Below are 27,274 nucleotides of genomic sequence, written 5' to 3' on the forward strand. Positions count from 1 at the left end.
TATATATATATAAAAGTTAAACAACAGGGAAATAAGCATGGGTTATCCAATGAGTAAAGCATAAATAGCCTGGGAATAATTCAAGCAGGTATCATCATTTGGTATTAAATGGGTTAAATGACCACTAGGTGGCGCAGGGTTAAAGTGTACCAGCAGTAATTGTATTCGCTCAGCAGCGCCCCTAGCGGCAGCGCCCGTCGCTCGCAGTGTTGTTACGCCCCTCATGACCGCCGAGCAGCCAATGGGCTCCGGGAGGCAGAGTTCTCCCTGTGGCCGCCATTAGAGAAAGGAATCCATGAATTCAAATGGAAACCAGCAGGAACACAGACCGAGTATACGCTTTTAAATGAAAATGAGCCATTTCATGTAGTTTCTCGTCACCTTTCGACGTCTCTAACGCGGAATGTTTTTCGTTTTTAAACCGGTTTCGGTGGGGATGGAGGTATAAGAGAGTCGTTTTTAAGCTAAACCCGTTTTTAAGCCAAGGGGGAGGGGGGAGAGTTGCCTCTTTTTGCTCTCCTTTTTTCTATTTTAATAACATTCCTCATCTATTTTTACATGTAATCTATTCCCTCACAGCCTCGTCGACGGTTGAGGCCGTTCTTTCTTTATCTTCTAATTCGGGCTGAACGCGGGAGGCGCGAGCGATCGAATGGGGCTGTTGAATTCCATTCCCCCACCGATTGTTTAAAATAATTCCGTTCACATTCGACTCGAATTCGGAGAAACGTTCTTTTTCTTTTTCCATGGAAAGCCCGATGATGGGATGTTCGAGCGCGCAGTGAAAGGATGAGTTCTTGTTTCGTACCGAACGGGGCCAGCTTGGAGGACTGCCATTCCAATCTATTCTATCTGGTAAGAGATTTAAAAACTAAAAGGAAAAAGCAGCCATTTTTAGCCGCCTAGCATGCTAACATCAGCCCCAGTGGGGAGAGAGAGAGAGCGAGCAGGGCCCAGTGTATGTGTGTGATTCAAACACACGCTGCTTGTTTGTTTGCTTATTTGTAAGCTTTTCTAAAGAGATTACATGTTTGTAGTGTTTTGCACCAGATGGCTTAACGCAAACCGGCTGTGTGTGTTGAGTTCATGTATTTGTAAATTGCACGTAAAGAAGAGTGTTGGCAGAATGAAAGTTAAAGTTTCTTTTTTACCACCACTTTGGGCAAGTATAAATTACTCCGCTTATTTTTAAAAACATGTAATTTTAGGAGTTGTGTAAAACAAAGCGTTTTAGGCTTAGTTTCAAACTCCATGTTCTTATGTTCGGGGTGTTTACATAAATGTTTACACGCTTCTCTGCAGGCTTATTTCGTGGCTCTCTAATGTGTGTTTAGCGAATTGAAAAATGTTTCTTTGAGCATATTTAAAAAAAATAAAACATTATTTTTTACATTAATCCTTTTACATTAAACCTGTGTTTTCAACTTCTTGCTTTTTTAAATATGTATTATTGATTTTAATGTAATTTAATGCATATATATAAAATAAAAACGTGGATACAACTTTTTAATAAAATACTATAAAAAAGTTGTATCCCATGCTTAACTGTTTTTTTAACTTCACCTTACTAAAATGATGTGCAGTTCCATAATTCAGATTTCTTTGTCATAATGACATTATTCTTTTATTTTGTTTGTCAGTAGCCACGATACCTTAATTTTATACACTAAGCAGCTAATTATTGGAAACTGGATATTTGTAGAAATATCTGCATTAAATGCCCCTTTACAATAAGAAACGTTTTGCAGTGTCATGACCTTGAGCCAAACTCTAGAAAAAACTAAATTAACCTGAAAAACTTTGACTTTGCATTAAAGGCATAACTGTATTCCAATATATATTAAAATTGAATCAAAGTGACATAATACAATCCATCAAAACTTAAAAAGGATGCTTAAAATCTTACAGAAATTACACTTTTTATGGAATCACCTTTTTACCTGATAGTTTAGACCGATTTGATGCATTTGCATTAATCGCGTGAGCCACGCATCAGTTGTTTGGCTTAAAATAACCAGTGCTTGGTTTGGGGTTTACCTCATGTGTGCCATAAGAGACATTGGGTTTGAAATAGATGGGGCATTCCTGGAGCCTGTAGGGTTGTTTACAGCACTTTTCTGCTCCCTAACACACACATTTACACACATGCTGGCATCCCATTGACTTCTATTGTTCTTAGATTAAGCTAATTATAATTCCTATGGACCAGCCCTGCATTTTTAGATTTGAAAACAGGCGTTATTTGTTCGGTTTATGCAGGTTTTGCTATATTTGACATTTTTAGAAACGTGTCCTTCACTAGTAAAACAAAACAAGTACACAGACGCACTCTCACGAACAGTGTCAAGGCCTTGTGGTGAACTTCAGCTTATCCAGTTTAATGCCTGCTCTGTTTTATTACTGCCACAGCACAATCTCTGATATTGTCTGAAGATGGATGGCTCCACTGAGAGCTTGTTTGAATGTATTGCTTGATAATTTGAATATGAATAGTTGCAGTTATCCAGAAACTCGTTTGCACTCTTAGTCTTATTTTTTTTTTGTTTAGTTACAGGTGTGCCAACTTTTTTTCCTCTTCACGTCCCTCCCCCAATGTCAATTACTTTTGTGTTTTGTGGGGTGTGTGAATTGTTCAGATAATAAGCCTCACTATATGATCATGCAGAACAGTCCATCTGCATATTTCTCTGTACATGTAAGCTCTTAAAGTGTTTGACCCTGTTTTGTTTTGCTTGGTGTAAATTTAGCACACCACTGTAAGGCTCAGCTCATGGGAAACTCTGTCTCACCTCAGCACACACATTTGCTGCCTCATAACACACGCTCATCTAAGTTTTAGTGCATAATATTAGCCAAGCAGGTGGAGTAAATATGATTTTGAAATTGAGCAAGGAACTTTAATAAGCATCAGGCAACATCTTTTTAGCCTACAAGATTTTATTATGTTTGTTTATTCACTCTATTTACATCTAGCATAGCGGTTTAAAAAACAAGAAAGAAAAAAGAAGCTTGCCAGAGGCGAGCTGTAATGTTGTCGGGTGCAACTTTTCATGCAGTAAGTTACAGATAAATTGTGGCTTCCTGAGATTGACATTTCACGTTTTGTTATACTAGTCGGGTTAGTGAGGTCGTTTTGCTTGTGAAAATCTTTTGAAGATGAAATCTTTCAGTTAAATGGATTGAAAACAGTCACAGTTTTTATCTTGAGTGCATGTGATGCTATTTTCCTGTCATTGGACGGTCTCCAGGGGCTATTGGTCTTCGAGTGCTGATTGACTTTTTTGAGTGGCTGAAGCAATGTGAGACAGACGCTATTGATAAGCATCTCTTGGGAGTGAGAGCAAGAGAGAAAGCGTCCTATAGTTTTGGGCCGTGAGATGGAGTGCGTCTCAAGGAGGTTGTTGGTGTCACTTCACCTGTAGCTCAGCTGTTTGCTTCGATTCTCACGAGAAGCATCTGCTGTCATTCCTGGCAACGCTCAGAAGACTTCTTGTAAAACTTTTGTGAAAATGGGAGAGAGAGGAAGGAGAGATGTTGTGACAAAGGAGGAAGTTATGTGGAAGGCCATGACCCAACAAACCACTCAAGTTTAAGTGGAAAGTCAAAGGAGCCAGATTCTTCAAGCCGAACATGACTCCTGCCCTTAAAACACACACTCTTTCAGTTGATGTTTTTGCATATTGTGGTTGTTTCTAATTTTAGACTATTGAATTCCATCAAAAAAAAAATCTCTTTTTGGAAAGCAAGAATGTTGTGCTGGAAAAGTGTAGTGCTTCATGAGGCTGTTTACTTTCCTCTTACATTTCTGCCAATTTCTTCTTTATGCCTTTAAGGTTATTCTGACTTCTTTCCCCCCTCGTCAGCTGTCAATGGTCTAAACTTCGACCGCTAGATTTGTCCCATTTTTAGTTTCACTAACAAGTGTTTAACAGCTTTTGCTGCTGTATTTTTTCTGTGCATCCTCTGCAGATGTTTTCTTTGCATATTTTGCAGGTGTTTGATCTGCACTCCTAAGTCAGATGGAAATATTTTCCAACAGCTGCAACAAGTTTCACTTTGCAACAAATGAACATTATTCTGAACATGACTGTAAACAACTGTCTTTTTCCATGTCTGGTTTTAACTGGCAGTGCATATGAGAAAAACACAGGTTTTTAAGCTTGCCATTAGTCAGGGTTTATAGATTATAACAACTAATGGTTTTTTTTGTGCTGATCTCTTTATAAATGCAGCCGTCCAGTTTATAAAATCTGAGGTCTGCATGACCTGTCCTGCCAAGTCAATTAAGGATGTGCATAACATCAAATCGTTTTATTTAATTTGTGCTCATAAAGTGGTTATTTTTATCCCCTTCAATATTTGTTTTTATTCCCAATTTCCTTGCTTTTTTTGTATTTATTTCAAGTCTTTCTATCCTATGCTTCACTCATTGTTTTTCTGATCTCTCCTATCTGTATCGGTCTGAGTATGGCTGATTTTACAGCGGATCATTAAGGCAGGATTAACTCCTGGGCTGGGGTCCATTAAGTATTTCATAGCTCAAGTGCTGCTGTTCCATCACATCAGTGCCGTTTGTCTTCAGTCTTAAAACCAGATAATAGATAAGCACTAAGACTTTTAGGTGCTGCTGTGAATGTGTGTCTTTTCGGAGTTGGTGAGCGAACTGCCTTACTGACAGAAGCTAACGCAATCTCTCTTTCTCACAGGCTGATTTGACAGGGATAAAATGGAAGAGGTACGTGTGGCAAGGTCCAACCTCGGCGCCCATCCTGTTCCCTGTCACAGAGGAGGACCCCATCCTCTGCAGCTTCAGCCGTTGTCTGAAGGCGGATGTGCTGAGCGTGTGGCGGCGGAGCCAGAGGCAGGGACGCCGGGAGCTCTGGCTCTTCTGGTGGGGTGACGATCCCAACTTCTCTGAGCTCATCCACCACGAGCTGACAGGTAAGCTTTTGAGCTCTGAGTTTGTTCCAAAACCTAGCGAGCTGCCGACTTAGCATCTTTGAGCATTGTCAATGTGAAAAGTACTGGTGCTTTTGTATCAAGTCGATATACACATAACAAAGATGTGGTGATATGCTGTCATGGCACCCCTAAGTACCTTTTCATGCTGTCTAGGTAGGCAGCTCACTATGTTTCACTGGCTCTAACGAAAAGTCCTTTTTGTTTTGCGTTTTTCAGTTTCTTTTTTCCTTTTTGCTTATTTTAACTCTTTCTCTATTGACTGTGGTCTCTCTGAATTTCTGACTCCTCCTTCCTCTCTCACACCCACACATTCTTTGCGTGTGCATTTTAGTTACTTGTCATCACAATGTGCCGTAGGCCCAGGCAAAGATCTTCGGTTATTGTTTCTACAGTCCCAGTTTATCAGTCAGCGTATGTCACTTGCGGATAAACCTAAAAAGTGTCATTAAGTTTATACATGCTACAATATTTTAAATGTTTACAAGAACTGTTAGAGTGATTTAAAAATAGATCAAGAGCCTTCTGTTGTGTTTGAACCGACTGGTCTGAAGGTGTTTGATTCATCTCTGTAGAAGTGATCACCTGTAGATCTGTGTAGCAGCAGTGATGTGAAATGCCTTTATGATTGTGTTTTCTTTTAAGATCAGTTCTCGCTCTGCTAACCCAGACCTGAGGGTTATTGTTGTTTTGGGTTAGTGTTGCATTGTATGAAACAGAGCAGCGGAGTCTGTGTGACGGCGTCACATCTCATCCGATGTGTGTGAGTGCAAATCCCTCGGTTTGATGAAAGACAAAAAATAGGAAATATCGAAAAGTTTTGCCTCATTTTTATTTCTTAAGCTCTTTGAAGGATGGAATAATGAAGAGCATCGAAGCATGAACGAGCAGAAAGCATCATGGATATCTGCGGAAAAGCTTTCATTTTCCACCTTTCTTTCCCTGTTTTTTTTTTTTTTTCCTTTATGGATCAAGGAGATGGACTTGTCTTATCTTTATTCATGCCTTCTTTTACAGTGAGAAACAGAAGGAAAGAAAAATGGGATGATAGAGAAATAGGAAGAAGTGATTAATGTTTTTTCCTTTTTCCATTGGCCCTCCCTCATTATCGTTCATTGTGCCAGAGGAGGGACAGAAATGGAGCCTTATGGGGAAAAGAATGACCAATTCACCCATTCCATAATATCCCTCTCCATGAGAGATATTGCTGTATTTTTCATTCGTTTGTGGAGATGTTTGCTATAATGGCTGCATCCCAGTTGTGCCTCATGACTCTCAGAGGAGAAGTCAGACGTGTGCTTCTCTCTTCCTCTTGACACCTCTTGATACTTTCTTGACTTGTTGGTCTCCAGAACTGTGGGAAACCTGTAATATCAAGGAATTTTCAAAATGGGAATTTCGATGCCTGGATTAGTAATTTTTAGTGTGAACAAATTTTTTAAGTTAAACTCTTTTTTTTAAGTTTATTTGGTAAGAGATTGCAGTTAATTAAGGTGTTGGGAAAACTGTCAGAAGAGCATTGATTTTATTGCAGTTGTATTTTATCCGAGTGCTAATCCAGATTTTCAAATGTCGCGTTAAGCTGTGTACTTTTAATTTGTTCCTCTCGTAGGCATCTGTGGTTCTCTGCTCATCTAATTCAGGATCAGATAAAGTGTCAAACAGCCTGTGTTTCAGGACTAAATGTTATGCCTGCGTTCGTCTTGAGATCAGCAGGGTCATAGCCACTTGACCTTCTCTACTTGCAACAGACGTGTGAACCTGCTGCTCGTTCAACATCTCTCTTGACACACACTTCTTGATGTCTTTCTCACAAACACACATGCAGTCATCTTTCTTCTGGCCCTATTACAAACACAGCGGAGGCCCACGGGATGCAATAAAGATTAAGCTCTTAAGACACATACACGTGTAAATATATTCGCCTGCGCTGGACCACAGAGCACCTGATTTAGATCCCTACTGGCACCCTGGCAGTGAAGGTGTGAATCAGTGAACAGCAGGTCCAGTGAGACTTTAAAGGGGATAGAGAGCGAATGAAAGATGGCACTATCATTTCTGTTGTACGCTTCACTTGAGGAACATGTCTCAAGGTTTCAAGAACCAAGGGAACGGGCCGGAATTCATGTGTCCTGTCGTAATTAAGCCTTGTCAGAAATTCAGCATAGGAGAATCACAAAGGCTTGTAAATCTGAAGATTTGCATTGGATATAGTGGCTAAGGCTGCTGACCTCTTCATCACCATATTCTCCATTCTGTCTCAGATTTTAAAACTCTGTTTACACCTGGCATTAACATGCACCTCAAATACATCTCTTGTGAATACTTATCACATATTTTGGCAGTGTTACTTGATGCTGATAGTTAAAACACACTACCATTCAATTGGTTTGGGGTCGGTAAAATGTTTAAAATGTTTTTGAAGTCTCTTTTGCTCACTAAAGCTGCATTTATTTAAATCAAAATACAGTAATATTGTGTATGCTATGTTAATATATTTTAAAATGGAGTTTATTCCTGTGATGGCAAAGCTGAATTTTAAGCAGCGCAGCCATTTCTCACAAATTTTTCAGATGTTTGACGTAAATAATATTTAGACCTGTGTATGTAACAGGCTTTTTTCCCCCTGATCGGATGGTTTTCTTTTAAACCATTACCAAACTGTCAAAGTTTAATTCTGTCTTTTTAGCACCGTGATTAATTTACAGTTGACCCTTTGCAAAGAGCTTGATTGACAGGCGATCTGACCAATCATAACGCCAAATCCGCTATCTTGTCCGACAAACAAATCAGACAGGAGAGTAGATCAACGTGGGTTGACTTAAACTTGAAAAATGTTGTGTATTGACGTATTTCCACGGTTGGAATAAAATGTTCTGATGTTTATTTCATGCTTTAAGTAAATATGAAAAGACGATCGGTTCACGTACCACTTGAACTGAGGTGCTGCAGCGATCATGACACATTAAAGGGTTACTCCACCCCAAAATGAAAATTTTGTCATTAATCACTTACCCCCATGTCGTTCCAAACCTGTAAAAGCTTCATTCGTCGTCGGAATACTATTTAAGATATTTTGGATGAAAAGCAGGAGGCTTGTGACTGTCCCATTGACTGCCAAGTAAATAACATTGTCAAGGCCCAAAAAAGTATGAAAGGGATCGCCAAAATAGTCCATCTGCCATCAGTGGTTCAATCTGAAGGTTATGAAGCGATAAAAATACTTTCAGTCAATGGGACAGTCACAAGCCTCCCGGTTCTCATCCAAAATATCTTAAATAGTATTCCGAAGACGTACAAATCTTTTACAGGTTTGGAACGACATGAGGGTGCAGGGCTCGCAAAATCGCTAGCCCGACGTCCCGGGGCTATTGTGTTTTCCAGTCGGGCTACCAAAATTTATCACCGCCCTGTCTGATGGGCTATCTTAAATACAGGGCTGCCACGGGTCCTTAAATTTGATACAACAAAATGTGAGTTTTAAGGCCTTAAGTTTTAAATGCGTTAAATGGTATAAGAAAATTCTTAATTATAATTTAAAGAGCCACAAAGCTGTATTTGTGGTTTAAATTTCTTAAATTACAAAATTTGAAAGCTGAGACATTGTTTCATTCCTGCTCTGTCTTGTCTGTTGGCGTGTTGTCAGTTTACTCTTTGCTTTACAATGTATTTTTTACTGCATGAGAACATAATGTGTAGTGTGAGAGTGGCATGCTTGTCGGACATATGAACAGTAACTAAGGAGGGCGGAATGCATTAGCGTGTCCAGTGTGGTCCTATGTCGTTTTTGACTTCGTTTGAGTGTGGTTTAAATTATTACATCCACAAAAGCTTTGAACCGCGTTTCCACCTGTATTTGGCTTGGCCCACTTGTGATTCGATGTTAATACAAAAGTGTAACTTGAAGGCTTTGTCTGGGGCTGTTTCAGCTCAGATGTTGGTGTTTCCACATGTTTATTCATCCATGTTTGTTCCTTCTCCCCTCGTACAGCTTGTTAAAGTCTTAAAATTTTGCGGCAAGTGCCAGTCCTGTCTGTTAACTAATCACTCCCTTCCCAAGGGAAGAGCAAGTGAAGGAAGAACTTGACAGATCTTCTGAAGTCTTGTATTTAATCACCGAGCGAGTGGAAGAAAACATGGAGCGCTGTTTCGGAGATGTAATGAGACAGGAGGCCATTTGGCTGATGTTTGAGAGGCAACTTTACCCGACTCTGAATGTAACGCGGGAGAGAGCCAATCCCAGCGCTCCGCTTGCTATGTGATGGAATGATCTGGAATAACCGAACTGCCATTGGAGTAAATGAGCATCTCCTCGGTAGACCACGGCCCTCTATTTTTATGTAAATGTCCGATTGCCTCCCCTCCCCCTTGATGCTCTCTGTTCCCGTCGGTGGCGCTTGCTGATGTCGGTTCTATCCAGGGGCATCCACAGAATGAGACATGAATGAGGTCTTTTTCCCTCCTCCTTTCTGTCTCTTTCTCTCTCTCTCTCCCCTCTGCTTTTCCTCTCTCTCCCTTTTGCCTCCCTTCTTTTTTTCCCCCTTTCCTCTCTCTCTGATCTTTTTTGCATAGATATTAAGGAGCTGTAGTCTGTCTGTAAGGGTAATTGCTGTAGGGCTCATTTCTTCCTAATTTTTCCTCCTCTGACACTCGTCTGCTACACTCTCTCGTTCCCTCCCCCGTCTGCCAGTCTCCCTGTGGTGCGAGTTGTGCTGGCAGCTTCACTCTCCCTCTCTTTTTCCTGTTCTCTCCCCTCTTCTCTCTCTCTCCTCTGGGTTTTTTTGCGAGGGCTACCTGTTTACCGCATAGCTCAAAGACAGCTGCTGGTGGTACCCATTATGCTGAAGGCTGACGGGCTTTCAGGCTATAAAATTAAAGCTCATAGTCATACGACACTTATTCTTTTAAATGGCATGTTTAAATGTATGATTTGAGGAAAAGGAGAACGCAGACTTTACTAACAGAGTATTATCTTCCATATATATTGGCTTACAACAGAAGACAGTGTGCAGAAATTTGTCAAAGATGAAGTGTTTTATGAGGCACTAGTGGCTCTAAAAAAGTTTTTGAAATGGTCTTCCCGCCAAAATGTTTTTTTTTTTTGTCTATTACAACCACATTTTATTTACTACTAATTATTACTATTATTATTCACGTCCATATTTATTTATTTATTTATTTATTATTAACATTATTAATTTTTTTTATTTTTACAACCTAATTTTATGTATTTATTCTAAACATGCACTACTGTCCAAAAGTTTTGGGGTTGGTAAAATGTTTAAATATGTTTGAAGTATTGTGCTCACCAAAGCTGCATTCATTTATTTTACAGTAAAACGGTAATATTGTGCAATATTGAAATTTAAAATGCTTGTTAATATTTCTATGTTAATATTGAGGAAGAAGTACAGCACAGATTTTACTAACGGAGTATAATCTTCCATATATTGGCTTACAAAATAAATTTTGTCAAAGATGAAATGTTTTATGAGGCACTAGTGGCTCTAAAACAATTTTTGAAATTGGTTTCCTGCCAAAATTTTTGTTTTTTTACTTTTACAATCAAACTCATACAACCAAATTTTATTTACTACTAATTATTATATATTTTTTATTCACAAGCAAATTTAATTTATTTACTTCCATTTATTATTTTTTTCTTTCACACCCTGATTTTATTTATTCCCTGTTCAACAACCAACTAACCGATTATTCATTAATAACGGTCAAAAATATTGGGCAAACTTATTTGGGTCAGTCTTAAATTTTTGCTGTGTGGGGCCACTATAAAACAAACTGCTCCATGTAGTTTAGAAATTACACACTGCACCTTTAATATGTGTGCAAGTGTTAGTTGGAGCAGTAAGCCAAGTACACTGAGAGCCTGTCAGTCGCAGTAATTATAGATTGGCCTCTGAGAGTCTCTCACCAACATAATGACACAAGTTGTGATGAACGCACTTTATTTAGTATTTGTTCAGGAGTCATGTAGGCCATGACTCTTAGGCACACTGGTGGTGTACTTGCAGCTTGACTGGAACTGTTTGTCAGACACATGAGCCGTGCATTTAAGAGCAGGAATCTTCTATTGGCAAGCTGTGTGTAGCGTGAACCCTCGGGCCACAGAGCTGAGCCGCTCAGAGAAAAGGTTCTTTTGAAAACATGTTGGATCCCATCGACACAGAAAGAACTGAGTGCGCTGGAGGAGTTGATGTCTGCTGTTGCCTTTCCCTGACATCACTGCGTGTCTGAAGACCATAGGGGCGTTCGAGAGTGAGATCATCCCAGGAAGGCCATTTGTAAACCGTCGGCTTGCTTCGACCTTTGACCCATGGCTGGAGAGCTCTGCCTCCAGCAGGAAATGATGTCAATGCAAAAGGAAATAATACAAGTTCCTTTGCTTCAGAAGGTGCGTTGTTGTCGTTCTCAATTTCCCCCGGCTTCCGCCGTTTTGTCGGTTTTAAACAGACTTCGGAATCGGATACCATAACAGTCAAGCAGCGTGATCAGACAATCAGACATTGTGCCAGATGCCTACCAGAAAACAGCATGGGTCTTGTATAAACACATTCTGTTTAGTGATAAAAAGACATTTCTAGGTCACCTGAAATTGGTGTTATTTCATTTGTTTTATTGAAGGAGAAAGATTTGGGTTGATTTACACTGCTGGTGGTTTTCTGCTCGGCATAACACGCAAAGCTCCTCTTTGTTCTTCTCGCCGCGTGTGTGAGGTCTGATTTGTATTTTTCCTCCTGTTAATCTTGTTGTGCCGTTTGACAGGTTAAGGGCTTTGTGTTGCAAGACTGTGTGTTATTTCTGTAATGCAGGGCTTTGGTTGTTTCTGTTGAAATGTGCAATTGCTGTTGTCAATAATCTATTTTATGCCCTTACCGGTAATGCTCGCAAACATCAGTTTACATTGTGTTTGAAAGTTGCTTGTGTTTGGCCTAATGGTCAAGACCTGCAGACGTGTGAAATAGATCAATAATTATCCTGTCCCCTTTAGCGGGAAGGAACCTGGTTTAAACCTGTTCATGGTGGTTTTTGGACAGTTGATGAGAAGCATATTTAGTAGGGATGCACCAGTACAGAATTTTTGGTAATAGTTAGATCATTTTTAAACCTTTTTTTTCCAGGATTATTTAAAAAAAGAACAGCATTTATTTGAGATATATATAATTTTTTTTTTTTTTTTTTTTTTTTTGTAACAAGTCTGTGTGGTCACTTTAGATAAAATTTAATTAATCTTTGTGGAATAAAAGTATTAATTTAAAAAAAAAAAAAAAAACTGTCTGAAACTTACATTTTTTTTTTTATTTGGTGACAAATTAAAAGCATTAAGTTTCATAATTTATTAAATATGGTCTTACTATTAGAGTCATAAAAGTGTCATAAATGGTATTGGCTATAATCAGTATTGATGATTCTTTGTGTCTGTGCTGCTGTAACTATGGTGTGGTCAGACTTGTTCACCCTGTCCTGATGATGTATTAGCTTTTGTACTTAATTCCCCAAACCAAGGAAAAGGGGAGCCCTGCCTTCATTTCCCTCCATCTTTATGCTTTTCTCAGCATTTCTCTTTATTGCTGTGCTCTTCTGTCATCTTTGGAAATAGTCATTAATTAGTAATTGAGGCTCTCTGGTGCTTGTGAGGCTCTGCTCTCAAATTCAGAGAAAAAGAACAAATGGGAGCAAGAGAGAAAGAAAGGAACACCAAGGGCACGAGGAGAAGAGAAAGGGATGGAGGTGCATGTATAGAGAGAGAGAATACAGATTACAGCAGAGGATGAAGATGAGCTAGAGAGAAATAAAGAAAGATGGAGATCGGAGGGTAAGAGATAACAGAGAAAATAAGCAGGAAGAAAGAGAAGCGGCTCTTGTAGCGCACGGCTCTGGCTCTTCCCTGGTCTGGCTCAGTCCCCGGGGGCCAATGGTTGAGCAGACATTAATCTCTCTGTTTAATGACCCTACAGCTGATCTAATGACTCCTGCATAGGAACCTGTGACTGTGGGGAGCAGCTCTACACTAAGGGGCAGCGCTCACTGTCCTGCTATTATGAGTCCATGTGTCTGAGGGATGATAATATGGTGCTCACTGCTAGTGTACTGAATAATACAGGGGACTGCTGAAAAGACCAGCATGTTCTGGCCTCCTGGTTGTGGTCAGGTTAGGGTAAAGCTCTGTATTTCTCTCTCTCTACACATTTGCAATTAAGTTTGTTGTTTGTATTACTGTATAAAAATATAATCTTAAGCGGGTAGTTTGCCCAAAAATGAAAATTCTGTCATTAATGTCTCACCCTCATGTCGTTCCAAACACGCAAGACATTTGTTAATCTTTGGAACACAAATCAATATATTTTTGGTGAAATCCGAGCACGTTCTGACCCTCTAAGGTAGTAAGTACATTGTTTAAAATAGTCCATGTGACGTCACTTGTTCAACTGTAATTTTATGAAGCTATGAGAATACTTTTTGTCTGCAAAGAAGAAGAAAATAAGGGTGAGTAATTAATGACACAATTTTCATTTTTGTGTGAACTATCTCTTTAATATAATGTTGTTATACACATTTTCATATATTGAACTATATATACAAACTTTGCAGTTATTCATTATTGTAGTAGTAGTAGTAATATTATTTTGCGCATAAATACTTTGAATGGTACAACGACATTTTAAATATTATTTTATGAAATCATTTGCATTTTATTTACAATTTTAGGAGTGATAGGGTCTTGGGTAATTTCCCATTTGCATTTGTTTTAGTGTGCTTTAATATTGCTTGTACGTTGTTTATCTAATAAATAGTTATATTTTTAATTGGAATAAAAAAAAAGAAAGAAGATGCCTTCGTTCTTATATTTACCTTCATTTTCCAAATGATTACCCAGGGGTGCATTTCCCAAAAACAACTATAATCACGATTTCTGCTAGGGCTGTGCAATTAATCGAAATTCAGTTTCGATTACGATTTCGGCCTCCAACGATTGTGAAAATACAGAAATCGAGATAAAATGATTATTGCGCCCCGTTCCGCCCCCTTCCCAGCCCAATTTCACGTGCAAATCAGTAAAATCACGTAACGAGACTTTTGCAAAATGGGACGTGCTTGATTTATTTAAGTTGATTAGATTTATGTTTTTAAAAGTGTGAGAGAACTCGGGAAGATGTATGCGCTTGGAGACAGAACACAACACGGACATGTAAAGTCATATTTTAGCGCCTAAACGGTCAAATACTTGCAAAAATGCGGCTCTTAGTGATTATTCACGTAAACCCTCATCGGTTATGTAATAAATGAATGTAAAGAGTTGAGAATGAAAATACGTGTGCAACGGTAAATTGGATCCATGCGGCTCTTAAAGTGACAGCGGGCTATATTCCTGCTGCCGACTGTGTGCTTTATATTAATAATCAAACAACAAAAGACATTCAAAATCACTCACTGCTCTTGACTAAAGGACTTTTGTAGCTTTAATAAGAAACAAAGGAAGTTTAATTCTTACAGTGAAGACTATGCTGTTTTTTTTACATTAGGTTATTAAATTTTTCTAGTAGGCTGTTAACTGAATAGCTACTTTAGACTTGCATTAAAAAAACTTAAAGCACAGTTTGTTTCATTTGTATCGTTTATTCTATTGTATTTTTGCTTATTTTATTACTGGCATTGTATTCCTTTGCTTTTCATAACTGGCAGTTTAATTATTTTCAATAATTTTGAGGACCTTTTTAATTGTTGTTTTTTTAACTAATATTCTGGTATTCTGCTAAGGCATTATTTACAGAAAATATATATATTTGATATATATCACTATCTTTAAATAAATCACTCATATAAAGTTTTGGTCATATGGCCCACTAATAATCGTTTTAAATAATCATGATTACGGTATTGACCAAAATAATTGTGATTTATGATTTTTGTCATAATCGAGCAGCCCTAATTTCTTCCGTTACCAATACAGTTCAATAGGACTTGTGAACTTGCATAGTTAGCTAACAGTACTTTTAGGAAACGCGTCCCTGACTAGACTGTGGGGTCCGTTACGTGTGTTGTCCTGAAGTCCATTCAGTTGTTTTGAGCTCTTGAACTTTGAGTTCTTTAAAAGAAAAAAAAAGTTCAGTATACAAACAGCCCAGGGCTCCAGACTGCGACCATTTTTCTGCCGATGCGAGTAAAGTTTGTGAGCGGTCGCACTGGCGTGCCCACCGCGTTGTTCTACTCGTGCAGCCATTTCTGTTGCATATGAGAAACATCAATCGGCAAACGAAACAAAAGCATAACAAAATCCCGCTACTCATTTGAGCTGCGCAGCTCGGACCATTTATCAGCTCGGACCGCAACGCAAACAAACTTGTCCGAGCTCAGAGCAGCTTTACTCCGGAACCAATGCTGGTGTAGCAGTAATGCTAACTGTAACCATGGTGTTGTGGCAGAAATAGTCGAATGTTATTACATTATTCATTTTAGGGCTTGTACAACCTTTTGAGAGAGAAATTCAAGCAATTTTCAATGACTTTCAAGCATTTCACACAACTGTTTCTTGCACTTTAAAGCTCCAAAATGATCCAATTTGAATGTTATTTTCAATGGGATGACCAATATACTGTGGTGAACAAACACTTAGCGCATGTAAAATTTAAAAATACATCAAATCAACATTATAACCTGTAGATAGCAGCAGAAGAGCACTTATTGGCTTATTAGTCATTCATACTTTTTCCTTTTGTATTTTGAAGTGATAAAATAACAGTTATAAATAAATGATAAAATATCAAATCTTTAAGAAATCAGATTTTGTCAGTTTTGCTCTTTATGTATGAAGTAAGAAAAGTCACAAAGTGCTTTGAAAAACTTTTCTTCAATTTGTGGCTAACTCATACACAATCACTGAAGTTGTTGGTCAGTTCCAAATAAGACTATAGAAGAATAATGGTACATTTTACAATATATACATTTTCTAGATTTTGTACATGTTACTGTTGTTAATAAAATAAATTTTGTAAGCTTCCCAACTACTGTCAAATGTTTATAAACATGAAATAAACAAGAAATGAACATGTAATGGCCTATTATTAGTAACTGCACTTATTAATGCAGAACAATAGTAGCCTAATTTTATCATATCATATGTATTTGTCATATCCCTCTGAAATTAAAAGAATACTGCACATTGAAATTTCTATGAGTTAAGTCTATTTATTAGCAAAGCATTTGTCAGTAATACAGTTAAAATGGGGAAGATATACGAATGATTGCATTGCAGGCTGATTTAAGGTGTGCCCCTAAATTTTCGGTTTGTGCTCCTAAAGATTTCAGTAGGGCTACAGTGCTCTTAGTAATAGTCTGGAGCCCTGCAGCCAGTGTCAGTTCAACAGTGCTTCTGTCACAGCTCAAATTCCATGTATAAAATTAAGATTAAATGTGCACTCTTAATGTAAATTCTGTTTGAATATGCTTTTGTCAAAATGTAAATATACCTTAAGAGGCAGTACTGTTTGTGCATTTATTTATGAATTAATCGTTTTAATATTGTTTTGCTCTCCATGCATAATGTTTATATTTCAAGGTTGTTTAAGTGCCGTTTGCGCCTTGCAGTCCTTTGAGCGCTTGTTTCTTTGTAAGTCAGCTATCTTCCTCTCTTTGTGTCTCGCGCTCTGTGGGCAGTGGTTAGACCGTAAGAGACAAGGTCATAAGGAACGCTTGATAGAAACCAGGTGCCTCCTCCCCACAGGAGAAATGGTGAACACGATGGTTTGGATTAAAGGAGGAGTGAGTTGCCATTGACGCTCTCAACAGCAGATTTTATGGCAGCTGTTTATATAAAAATGTGAGACACATGATTTGCCGTTATCAAAAGTGGAAGTGACAGTGATGCCTTCATCGGTTTTTCATCATCTTGATGCCATCCAGACATCTTACAATCTGAGAAAATACTTATTAACTAAAGCTGAAATTTCATCTCAAAGCTTAGTTTTAAGTCGAGGTTGTCATATAAAAGCGTTTCTACTCCATTCCTGCATCATTAAACAAAATGGCAAAAACGTGTTTTTAGATGGATTTCTCAAATACCTTCTTTTGCATATTTAACTAGGTTTTATGAAATTATCTTCAAATGGTAGGCATGAAAAGATCAATGGCTTTTTTTGTTAATTTAGTTTTTTTTGATGTTACATGAATGGGAGACTTTCATGGACTTGAGGTTTACATTTCTTACCATGAATGATCCTATCAAGCGTGTGTCTGTGTGTGCAGGTGAAAAGTTGCTGGCCCTGTACTTGGAGTATTTAAAAGATGCATGAGACAGCCAAAACCACCTCATTTTATCTCTCATTCTCTGCGTCTCTTTCTGCTTTGACAGAAGACAAGGTGTTTCATTGTTGGGCAAGCTGTTAGTCAAATCAATGACATCCTTTAAAAGTGAATTGTGCTACTTGCTGCCTTTTCAGAAGACATCAACGAATTACAGGTTTGCCTTCTGGCCTGATTCCAGGTCTTCAGCTGTGTTCAGTCTGCAGTTATTTCACCATATGCAGACACTCTGACGGAATGACCTTATGATTTGGGCCACAATTTATCTTCTAGGAATGATCTGAATGTACCGGACTCTTACTGATGGTTGATCAAAGTAGCCACGAGTTACAATAGCTTTTATTTAAACATTTATTGCAAAAAGCAATCATAAGGAAAAATGTAAACATTTAGAGAGTTGTTAGCTGCAACTAGTACGGTCGCTACAGATCTGCCTTTTAAATATACATGCATGGCCAGATATGTGTGATTGGTTAGTAAGATGTGTTTGAAAATTCAGCTTTTTACATGCAAATAATCGAGTGAGTTTTTGTTGCCACCTTAAACTAAATGTGTCTGATTTTAGGACACTGTGGCTGCAAATATGTTGTCAGGCGTCTGCGGTGTCGGGGAATCCTATCTGAGCTGTTTGTTATGGTTTTATCAAGTGGATTTGCTATGTTTCCATCTGCAGACCAGCGGGCGGGCGGGCAAGTGTGGGTGGTGTAATGCGTGTAGCCCCTGGGTGCTCATGGGAGCTGTGCTACACAGAGACATGTTTGAAAGGAGCTTAAGAGCTGCAAGGTTTAAGCAGTGACTCCTAATGAGATTACGGAAGCATAGAGGCCACAGTCGAACGTGATCCAGAAACAAACCAGCGCTCGGATTTTTGGCCTCTTTGGACACTGTACCTGCAAGACTAGTCTGTGCAAGGCAAGATGACATTTGCTAGAATCAGTGCATCAGGCCCGTCGCCAAGGCGGGGCATTGGGGGGGACCCTAATTAAATCATGTTTGATAATTTTGTTGATCGCAAAAGAACATATTTTAACACTGTTTCTACCAACCTTTTTTCTGCTACGGCACAGTTGTGACGAATTAAAAATCCCACGGCACACCACTGCACTGAAATATAGCGCAAAAAACAAAAAAAAAGATAAGGGGGGGGTGGGGCTCATTTTTTAAAATAAATTTAATAATTAAACTGCGTTGCAAGAGTTGGTATTGTGGCTTTATCAGACACAACACTTGCACTTAACATTTTATGAAAATCAAGCTGGAGTTCATGTTTTTGACTAGCGAATGATGGAGATCTGTTTTGTCTGTCACAGGTGTCAGACGCATTGCGCTTTCAACAACTTACAGGTTATAACCTTTATTGTTGCTATATGGGCGCTTAGTTTTTCTTGTTGTTTAACATACTTGGCCAAAATCTCATGATATAAAAGATGAACCGCTATGCACAGGATATATTTAAAATGTACAAAAGTATATATTGGCTACAATTAGTATTCGCAGACCACAGACGATCTATGCATCACAAACGTAAGGCCCAGCTCATTCAGCTTGCTTTTGAAAAGGACCTAACACGCAAGTGTCTCAATGAGTGGAAAGACAAAGTTCTCAGGAAATTTCACACAGAGACCCGCCGCCTTCAGCTATTTTAATGGTGAGTGCGTTATTTTTTTTTGCTATGCGGCGTGTTTTAATTTTGTTGGCGGAATTGAAAGGCTTTTGTGACTCATGTTTACTAAGTATGTAGACATTGTAAATGGTTTTTTTGTTGTTCATCTAATTGTTGTAGGTTGAATGATCTTGTTTTGGTGTTCTGTTTTAATATAGAACATGGTCTGTTTCAGTCAGTTCCGATATGTGAATACTAGATTGTGATTGGCTGTTCTGTGTCAGGCTCCAGGGTTGCTGGGCAATGGGGGCACCGCTGAATGCACAGAGGTTTTTATCAGTGTGCGTGTTAAAGTTAAAAGAATACGGGATGTTGTTATTTTTGGTGAATGTCTGTTTCTCAGATCATAAAAAGCCATCAAAACGAAATGCCCCCCGTTTTATACGTTCTGGCGACGGCCCTGCAGTGCATCAGATTAATTAACTTGAGTAAAATCAAAAATATGAATAAAAATATTGTTGCTTTTAAAATTAATGAGATTCAGAGATCTTTTTTTTTTTTTTTTTTTAAACTGCAGGAATAGAGGCCACTCTTAAATTAAATTAATAGCCAATGCTTTTAATTGATTTAAATTCAGCTGGGCCTCTGGATTGTTTCAAATTTGAGTGATTAGGTGTTGTATTGTTAGTCACATTTGGATTATGTAGACTTAAAGGGATTGTTCACTCAAAATGAAAATTCTGTAATTAATTACTCACCCTCATGTCGTTCCAAACCTGTAAGACCTTCGTTCATCTTCAGAACACAAATTAAGATATTTTTGTTGAAATCCGAAATCCATTTTCTTTGTGCACAAAGTATTCTCGTAGCTTCAGAATCACGGATGTCACATGGACTATTTTTACAATGTCCTTACTACCTTTCTGGGCCTTGAACTTGGTAGTTGCGTTGATGTCTATTGAGGGTCAGACAGCTCTCACATTCATCAAAAATATATTCATTTGTGTTCCAAAGATAAACAAAGGTCTTACGGTTTTGGAACAACATGAGGGTGAGTAATAATAAACAGACTTTTTAGTTTTGGGTGAACTATCCCTTTAAGAAACACCCCTGTCCGGCTATTGCTTTATGTAACACAAATTTTCATCCTTTTGCTGTGTCGTAGTAAAACAGAGAGATGACTTAAAACCTTTAGAATTGGGAATCTTGTTTTTCTTCTGGCCAGTTGAAAATTTTAGCTATTTGTCTATATTCTGGTGAGGTACAATTAATACATTTGTTTTTTTTTTGTGTAAAAAAAAAAAAAAATTGAAAATCTGCTTTTTTTTGTGTGTGTGTGTTCTGTCACTCACTTCTGCAAATTGCATTCCTGTACGAACTGCAGATCAGCTGTTTATAGACAGCAGCAGGTTGGTCATCGGGTCTCTGTGTGTTTGTTCTCTCCACAGGCGAGGATGATGGCGTGTGGGAGAGCGGTCTGTCCTACGAATGTCGAACTCTTCTCTTCAAGGCCATTCACAACCTGCTGGAGCGCTGTCTGATGAACCGTAGTTTCGTGCGCATCGGAAAATGGTTTGTCAAACCCTACGAAAAGGATGAGAAGCCCATTAACAAGAGGTAAGACTACTATTTCATTCAGATGTTCTTTCAATTGCTCACATTATCTTCAATGGATTCTGTTATCTGTAAGGATAAGGATTCATTTGATCACAGCTTTAATGGAGCTTGCAATTTTTGCATCCTCCACTAAGGTGCTTGCATTAGAGAAAAGCTTGTTCATGAAACTCAGGTTTCTATACGGAGTAAGATTTAGACCAGGTGGCCTCAAATCAACCACACTTCCTTCAGTCTGACACCAAAACATGAATATCAATGCTGTCAAAGCATATTTCCATACTATCTCAGTGGGGATTTGAATACAGACCTGGTTGCTTATCCAGAGATTGGCTACTTGCTATAATAATTTTTTTAAATGCCGTTCTCAGACTGCAATATGCTCTTGTGTGTTTGTGTACATTAGCTTCTTGCAGGCGTGCAAGTGCTCTGTCTCCAGTGCTGGATTTCTCCCTGTCAGCATCTGTGCTCTTTGATAAGAAACTGAGACGACGTGTGTAGAGGTGGAAAAAAAAGAGCAGCTTGGCTTTTCTCTGCCCTCTGCCACAGTTCTCTCCTCACAGCGTCATTTATTTGCGCTCTTCTCTTATCTTGCTCAAGGTCATTTATACACTCTATTAGCACAGCCAGGCAGCTTTCAAGTAATTTCAGAATATTTTTTTATTTTATTTTTGTCGTGCTACAAATCACAGTTCAGGTTCAACTTCAAATACAATGCAAGATATGTATTTGAGGCCTTGTTTAATACAGAAATTAATATTTTAATCCTAGAGTCTTTGAATTTGAAGGATCAGAGGCTGTTTGTTAAACATGGTTAAAACACACATTCCTCTGAGGTCTGTTAACAAGGCTCTTAACTGTGAGTCTGTGTGTTTTATAGCTCTGTCTGTCTGCAAATCACTGCGAAATGACACAAAAAAGGAACAACAGCGTTTCCTCCTTCAGCTCAGCCTCTTTCACTCACACACAGGCACTTTCCTTCTCTCCCTCCCTCTTTCTATTAGTAGTTTACTTTAGTGTTGTGTGTGTTGGAAGATTCAGCAGTCATAGAGATTCAATTTCTCTAATTTTCTAATATACTTTTTTTATTTTTTGCCTTCAGCATTTGAAACCAAATGACAGCCATGACTCAACCTGTGTTAACCCCGGCATACAGACTCATTAATTATTAATTGCATACTTCCGTATTTACTACATACTTTCAACTTTTTGTCCCTCTCTTCTATTGTAAACAAAACGTATAGACGACTCTTTACATTATCGGTCAAATTTTTGAGGTCTGTAATGTTTAAAAAAAATGTCCTATGCTTACCAAGGCTACATTTATTTATTGAAAAATACAGTAAAAACAATTATATTGTGAAATATTACAATTGGTATGGTTTTCAGTTTCAATGTTTTAAAATTGTATTTATTCCTGTGATGGCAAAGCAGAATTTTCAGCAAATATTAGTCCAGTCTTCATTGTCACATGATCCTTCAGAAATCACTCTAAAATGCTGATTTGGAGCTCAAAAAACATTTCTTATTACTCTCAATGACTGCGTCTACATGCGCAAGAATAATGCGATTTATTTCCAATAATCAGAGTAAGGACTTAATTGCATTATGATGTTTTCATGTCAAGAGCAAAGCTCTTACTCCCGTTCACATGCAATTTCCATTATTCTTATTTGCTAAGAATTGTGGTTATTTTTTTAATGCCATTATTCACATACCCCACTGCACAGCACAAATGGACTTAGAAAGAGCAGGTGCGTTACTGGCCGCTGTTTTAATTTATTCATGTCTAATGCAAAACACTTTTGTATGGTTGTATTCCATCCTTTTTCGGGGCCATATAAATGTGATGGCAATTCGATTGCCATGATTGGATGAGGGTAAGGAACAGAGACTGGCGGCAACGAGTTGTTTTCCCCTAATGCGACGCTTTCTTCCCCTCCATCGTTTCTAATCTGTGTATTATTACAGGTGCGTGTCACGTCATTCATGTATGTCACAAGCACGTGCGCACTTTGGTCAGAGCGGCAATAATTAACGTGTTTACACGCCTGTATATTTCGATTAAAAACGGCATACGCCACCTATGTTAATACGATTATGCTTGCTGTGATTTAGCTTAATCGCATAGTTTAGATTGAAGTATTGCGTTTACATGAGGTAAAGTTTAATTGCAATATTGGCAAACTTGATGCACTCAGTTAAATATAGATGCACTCAGTAAAAAAAAAAAAAATGCACTGTTAAATATAGTTGTTAAATGTGTTTTGGAAATGGCAATGTTGTGTGTGTGTGTGTGTGTGTGTGTGTGTGTGTGTGTGTGTGCGCGCCGAAACTCGGTATTTAATCGGTCTCGGGGCTAAATTATGAAAGACCGGAGTATCGATAAGCTCTGACGTTATCGGTACTTCTGTCGGTATTGGAGAAGTTAAGAAAACACACATTGTTTCTCTCTCTCTCTCTCTCTCTCTCTCTCTCTCTCTCTCTCTCTCTCTCTCTCTCTCTATATATATATATATGTCGCCAGCTGTTTTTATGTGCAATAATATTCAAACATTTGTCTATGATGCATTTTTGCTATGCGCAATTCAGAAGCGCGGGGAACTTCAGCACACGCAACATGAAAGTCCTGTTTAATTATGATAGAGGAGAGAACCAACTATTCAAACATCTGCTCAAACTTTAGGCCTGTGGCTGTTATATTAAGCTAAGTATTTTTTTTTTTTTGATTTTGGCTTCCAAGGATTATAGCCGCATTTCTTCTAGCACAACTCCCTCATAGCGGCGCGGATTCGTTCCTCCGAACCAAAACTTAACATCTGAATCAGCTCAATCAGTGATTGTTATAAAATGCCGTCTTTACTGTTGCTACATTGCAGGACATATTTGATAGTAAAACGTTGACAGTACAATCTGCTGTTCCCCAGGATGAAATGTGTGTGCGCGCGTGTGCCTGCGCGGCGGCGTGCTCCAAAACGGACAAGCACACTTTGAGCTTCGGACGCGTCGAAATAACACACAAAAATATGCCAAAAAATACACACACAATGTGTCAAAATGGCCGGTTATGAGAGTCTTCACTTTTGTTTTAAGTGGACGAGAACAGTTGGGAGAAAATCCGATGCGTGTCAGTATATTGTCTTAAAGTGTCAGACTGGAGCTTGAGCCATCAATGTTAATCAAAGAACAAAATGCAAAGAGAAAATCACCCACAGCTCTTAATCTGAACAACGTTATAGCTTTAATAAACATAAATCTATCAGTACATACAGTGAAAACTATGCAGTGCTCATTTACATTTGATTACTTTTGTAACTATTACTTACCTGAACATTAATATTAGTAGACCTTCATGGAAAAATGAAAGCACTGTTTATTTCATTTCGTTTGTGTGTTTGTTTTATTGTATTTGTCAGTTTGTTTTACTTTGTTTCTTTGTTCATATTCTTACAGTATCTTATCTTATGTATATAAAACACTAAAAATAGCTGCACACTGGTGCATTTACAAATTGATGAAGTGCAGGCATTTTTAGTGTTTTATATACATAAGATAAGATACTGTAAGAATATGAACAAAGAAACAAAGTAAAACAAAAAGTACCGATAAGAATACCGTTAAAGTACCGGATCGATAAGCAGTATCGATAAGAGTAGTAATACCGTTAAAACCTTAAATGTATGTATGTGTGTGTGTGTGTGTGTGTGTGTGTGTGTGTGTATGTATGTATGGTTAATTTTTTTTTTTTGAATGGAGAGTAAAAAAAAATATTTTGTAATATTATACATGTCTTTACTGTCACTTTTGGTAAATGTAATACACCTGGCTGAATAATTAATTTAAAAAAAAAACATGCTGACCACATCATACTGAATGATAGTGTAGATTTAGGCATGACTCTTAATGTCAAAGCACCGCATGATCTCGTGTCGAGAGTTTCTGCAGATTCCAACCACTGGTCTGTGGACAGCTATAATTCATAACACCTAGTGTCTCATATTAGACCAATCTGAATCCTCATTTTCTCATTAAGAGTCAGGCTGTGTGGTAAAACATCTTAATTTGTGTAAGTGGTCGTTTTGTATGAGTTTTTACTCTCTACATCCCTATGACAAGATAATATGAACTGAAGGGATCTGATTCTCAATCGGTGCTCACTGAGCCTTTTAAATAACAGACTCCGAGGCAGAGGAGCGGAGAACACGGAGTAGTAATGGGCTGTATGGTGATTAGCATTTCTGCCTGCTACACTGATTCTCAAAGCCTGCTTGCGTTTCTCTTAGTGCCAAATCCCTCAGTGATGGCTTGTGTGTTCAAGTCTTCAGCATGTTTGTTTTTTTTTCTTTCCATCGAGGTGTTTCATTTTGTCCCCGAAGAGCCACCGTAGCAGAACACACACACGTGTCCCTTAGTGGATATCACCTGTCACAAATATGGCAGTGGGTTCCTGCGTGCCATATAAACTCAAACCACCTCTGATTCCTCACAGGACTCCATTCATAAACTGGCAGGACCATCTTAACAGAGTGGCCTTTTTGAAACTAGATATTATAATGTTGTGATGCCTACATTCATTTGTAACATTTTATTTTTTAAAAGTTCAAAAGTTTGGGGAGTTAAAAAAACAACAAATTACATTAAAATGATGGAAAAGACAGACATTATAAAAAAACAAAAAACAAATACTGTTTGAATTCTTAAATTTGTTGAAATAGACAACAGTTATTCTAAGTTGTAATATTTCAGTGTTATTGGATTTACTGTATTTTTGATTAAATAAATGCAGGCTTAATCAGCAAAAGAGATGACTTTCAAAAACATCTTACCGAACCCAACCTTTTAAACAGTGGTGTAAATGTTTTATGATTGTTGTCTTTAATCTCTGTGGACTGTTTAGATTATGAAGGTGTGTTTAAGGAGTGGAGCCATACCTCTAAGTGCAGACATACATGCTTGTTGTCTTTTGAGGGATTACCCCAGTGAACCTGTTAGACTTCAGGACTGTGTTGTCCCCACCTTTGCTTGTCCTGATGCCCGCCCTCTAGATCCTTCCGCACGGAAAACACAAGACAACCTCTGCAGCGCCGCTGGTTTCCTCTCCCTCTCTCTCTCTCTTTCCCTGCAGTTTTTTTAAGAATTCCAGCTTGTGAATAGACCCAAACCCTTCCTGTTCTGTTCTGTGCTGTCTTGTGTATGAGCACACAGTGTCTTGTGGTTTCGCTATAATTAGAGGATCTGTGGGGAAGGAAGCTCGGAAGCCAGGCTCCGAGGAATGCCAGAGAGCTTGTTTTGTTGTATTAGATTTTTTTTATTAATTTTGAAATGGTCCGCACACTCTAGCCATATGTAGATCTGTGCAGTTTATGTGTGTGACTGTTGTAACTATGCTCAGTCACTAGGTGGTTCTCTCATTGGCTGGCTGTACTGTCACACGGCGCTGCTCTGTAACCAAACCCCTATGTGTTTTAGCTGCTTACATCATCCTTCATACAGGTCAGAGCTGTGATCGTGCGCTCTCTCTCTCTCTCTCTCTCTGTCTCTCTCTTGCTCGCTCATGGTGGGTGTGAGCAGCAGATCTGTTACCATGGCTAATCCACAGATCCAGTGTGTTCTTTTATGGGCAGTGTTCACTGGGGAGCTGGGCGATGCGTGAGCCAGTGCAGAACATGATGCATCCCCTGCACGTCACTGCACATTACTCAACAATTATTGTGGTGTAATGTCGAAGTCATAGTGTAAAGGGTATTTAAGATGCATCTGTGATTTTTGTGTTTTAGTTGGGCGGTGGAGGAGACAGGCTGCAGGGCTGAATATAGCAACCAGAATACCTGCCTGCGTGAAACTGCACACATTTTTGCACATCTGTACACACCCACAGAAATCTCACGTAATAAAATCATGTGCTTGCGTAGGCACAAAATCATTTGCATGTGGAAATGCACGCACGGTCTCCCTTGACATGCACACCTATGACTAACTACAAGCTAGGATGCGTTTATAGGGGTTTGCACACAACTGTCACAAACACATTCACACACCAGCAGTTGCAACATCTTTTCAGCGACGGGATTCTGCAGAGAACGAAGTGGCATGTGATCTGCTGTGTTTATCTATTATGAATGAACTTGCTGTAGCTATACTGCTAAAAGAATGAATTTATCCACATCAACTTTCTTTGTCTCGATCACAGCCAGGCCCATCTTTGCTCTCATGTGACATCTATAATTTGCTAAATTCAAAAAATCCAATCTCTCAATAAATGCTTGTTCATTAGTGATGCACTAAAGAAAGCTGAAACTGAAACCAAAAATACATCTTAAATGATAATCAATTAATTATTGAACTGTATTTAATAATCAACACTCGTTTTTTTTTTTTTTTGCTGATTTTATTTTTTTTATTTTATTATTATTATTATTATTTTTTTGTTATCTTATACGTACTAATAAACAGCCAATATGTTAATAATAGACATTCTAAAAAGAAACTAGTTAATAGTGAGAATTGGTCCTTCTACCATTTTTCTTATAGTTTTCTAGACTAAGTTTACAGTGCCCTGAAAATAGGGCTGAACAATTTTGGAAAATCTAATTGCGTTTTTTTTTTTTTTTTTTTTTTTTTTTTTTTATTATTATTTTTATTTATTTATTTTTTAACCGGTACTGCGATTTAATAGGCAATTACTTTTTTAAAGCTCTTTGTTCTGTTTTATTCAACAAAGACGAGTAATAAATCATTGTATAGTATGACCAACACAATATTAGATTAAACACAAATGTT

At 38.2% G+C, this 27,274-nt stretch overlaps 1 protein-coding gene across 1 annotated transcript in view; it reads left to right on the plus strand.

The window, feature by feature from the left end:
* The first annotated feature begins 278 nt into the window (after positions 1-278).
* The window catches only part of LOC306864505 (mediator of RNA polymerase II transcription subunit 13-like), a 76,221-nt gene continuing 49,225 nt past the window's right edge, over positions 279-27,274 (plus strand). The window contains exons 1-3 of the mRNA XM_079408549.1: positions 279-855; positions 4,707-4,941; positions 20,329-20,497. Of these exons, the coding sequence (XP_079264675.1) occupies positions 790-855; positions 4,707-4,941; positions 20,329-20,497 (470 nt within the window). The 5' untranslated portion in view covers positions 279-789. The remainder of the gene's footprint in view (positions 856-4,706; positions 4,942-20,328; positions 20,498-27,274) is intronic.

The sequence above is a fragment of the Barbus barbus genome, assembly GCF_936440315.1.
Source record: "Barbus barbus genome assembly, chromosome: 45".
NCBI classification, from domain to species: domain Eukaryota; kingdom Metazoa; phylum Chordata; class Actinopteri; order Cypriniformes; family Cyprinidae; genus Barbus; species Barbus barbus.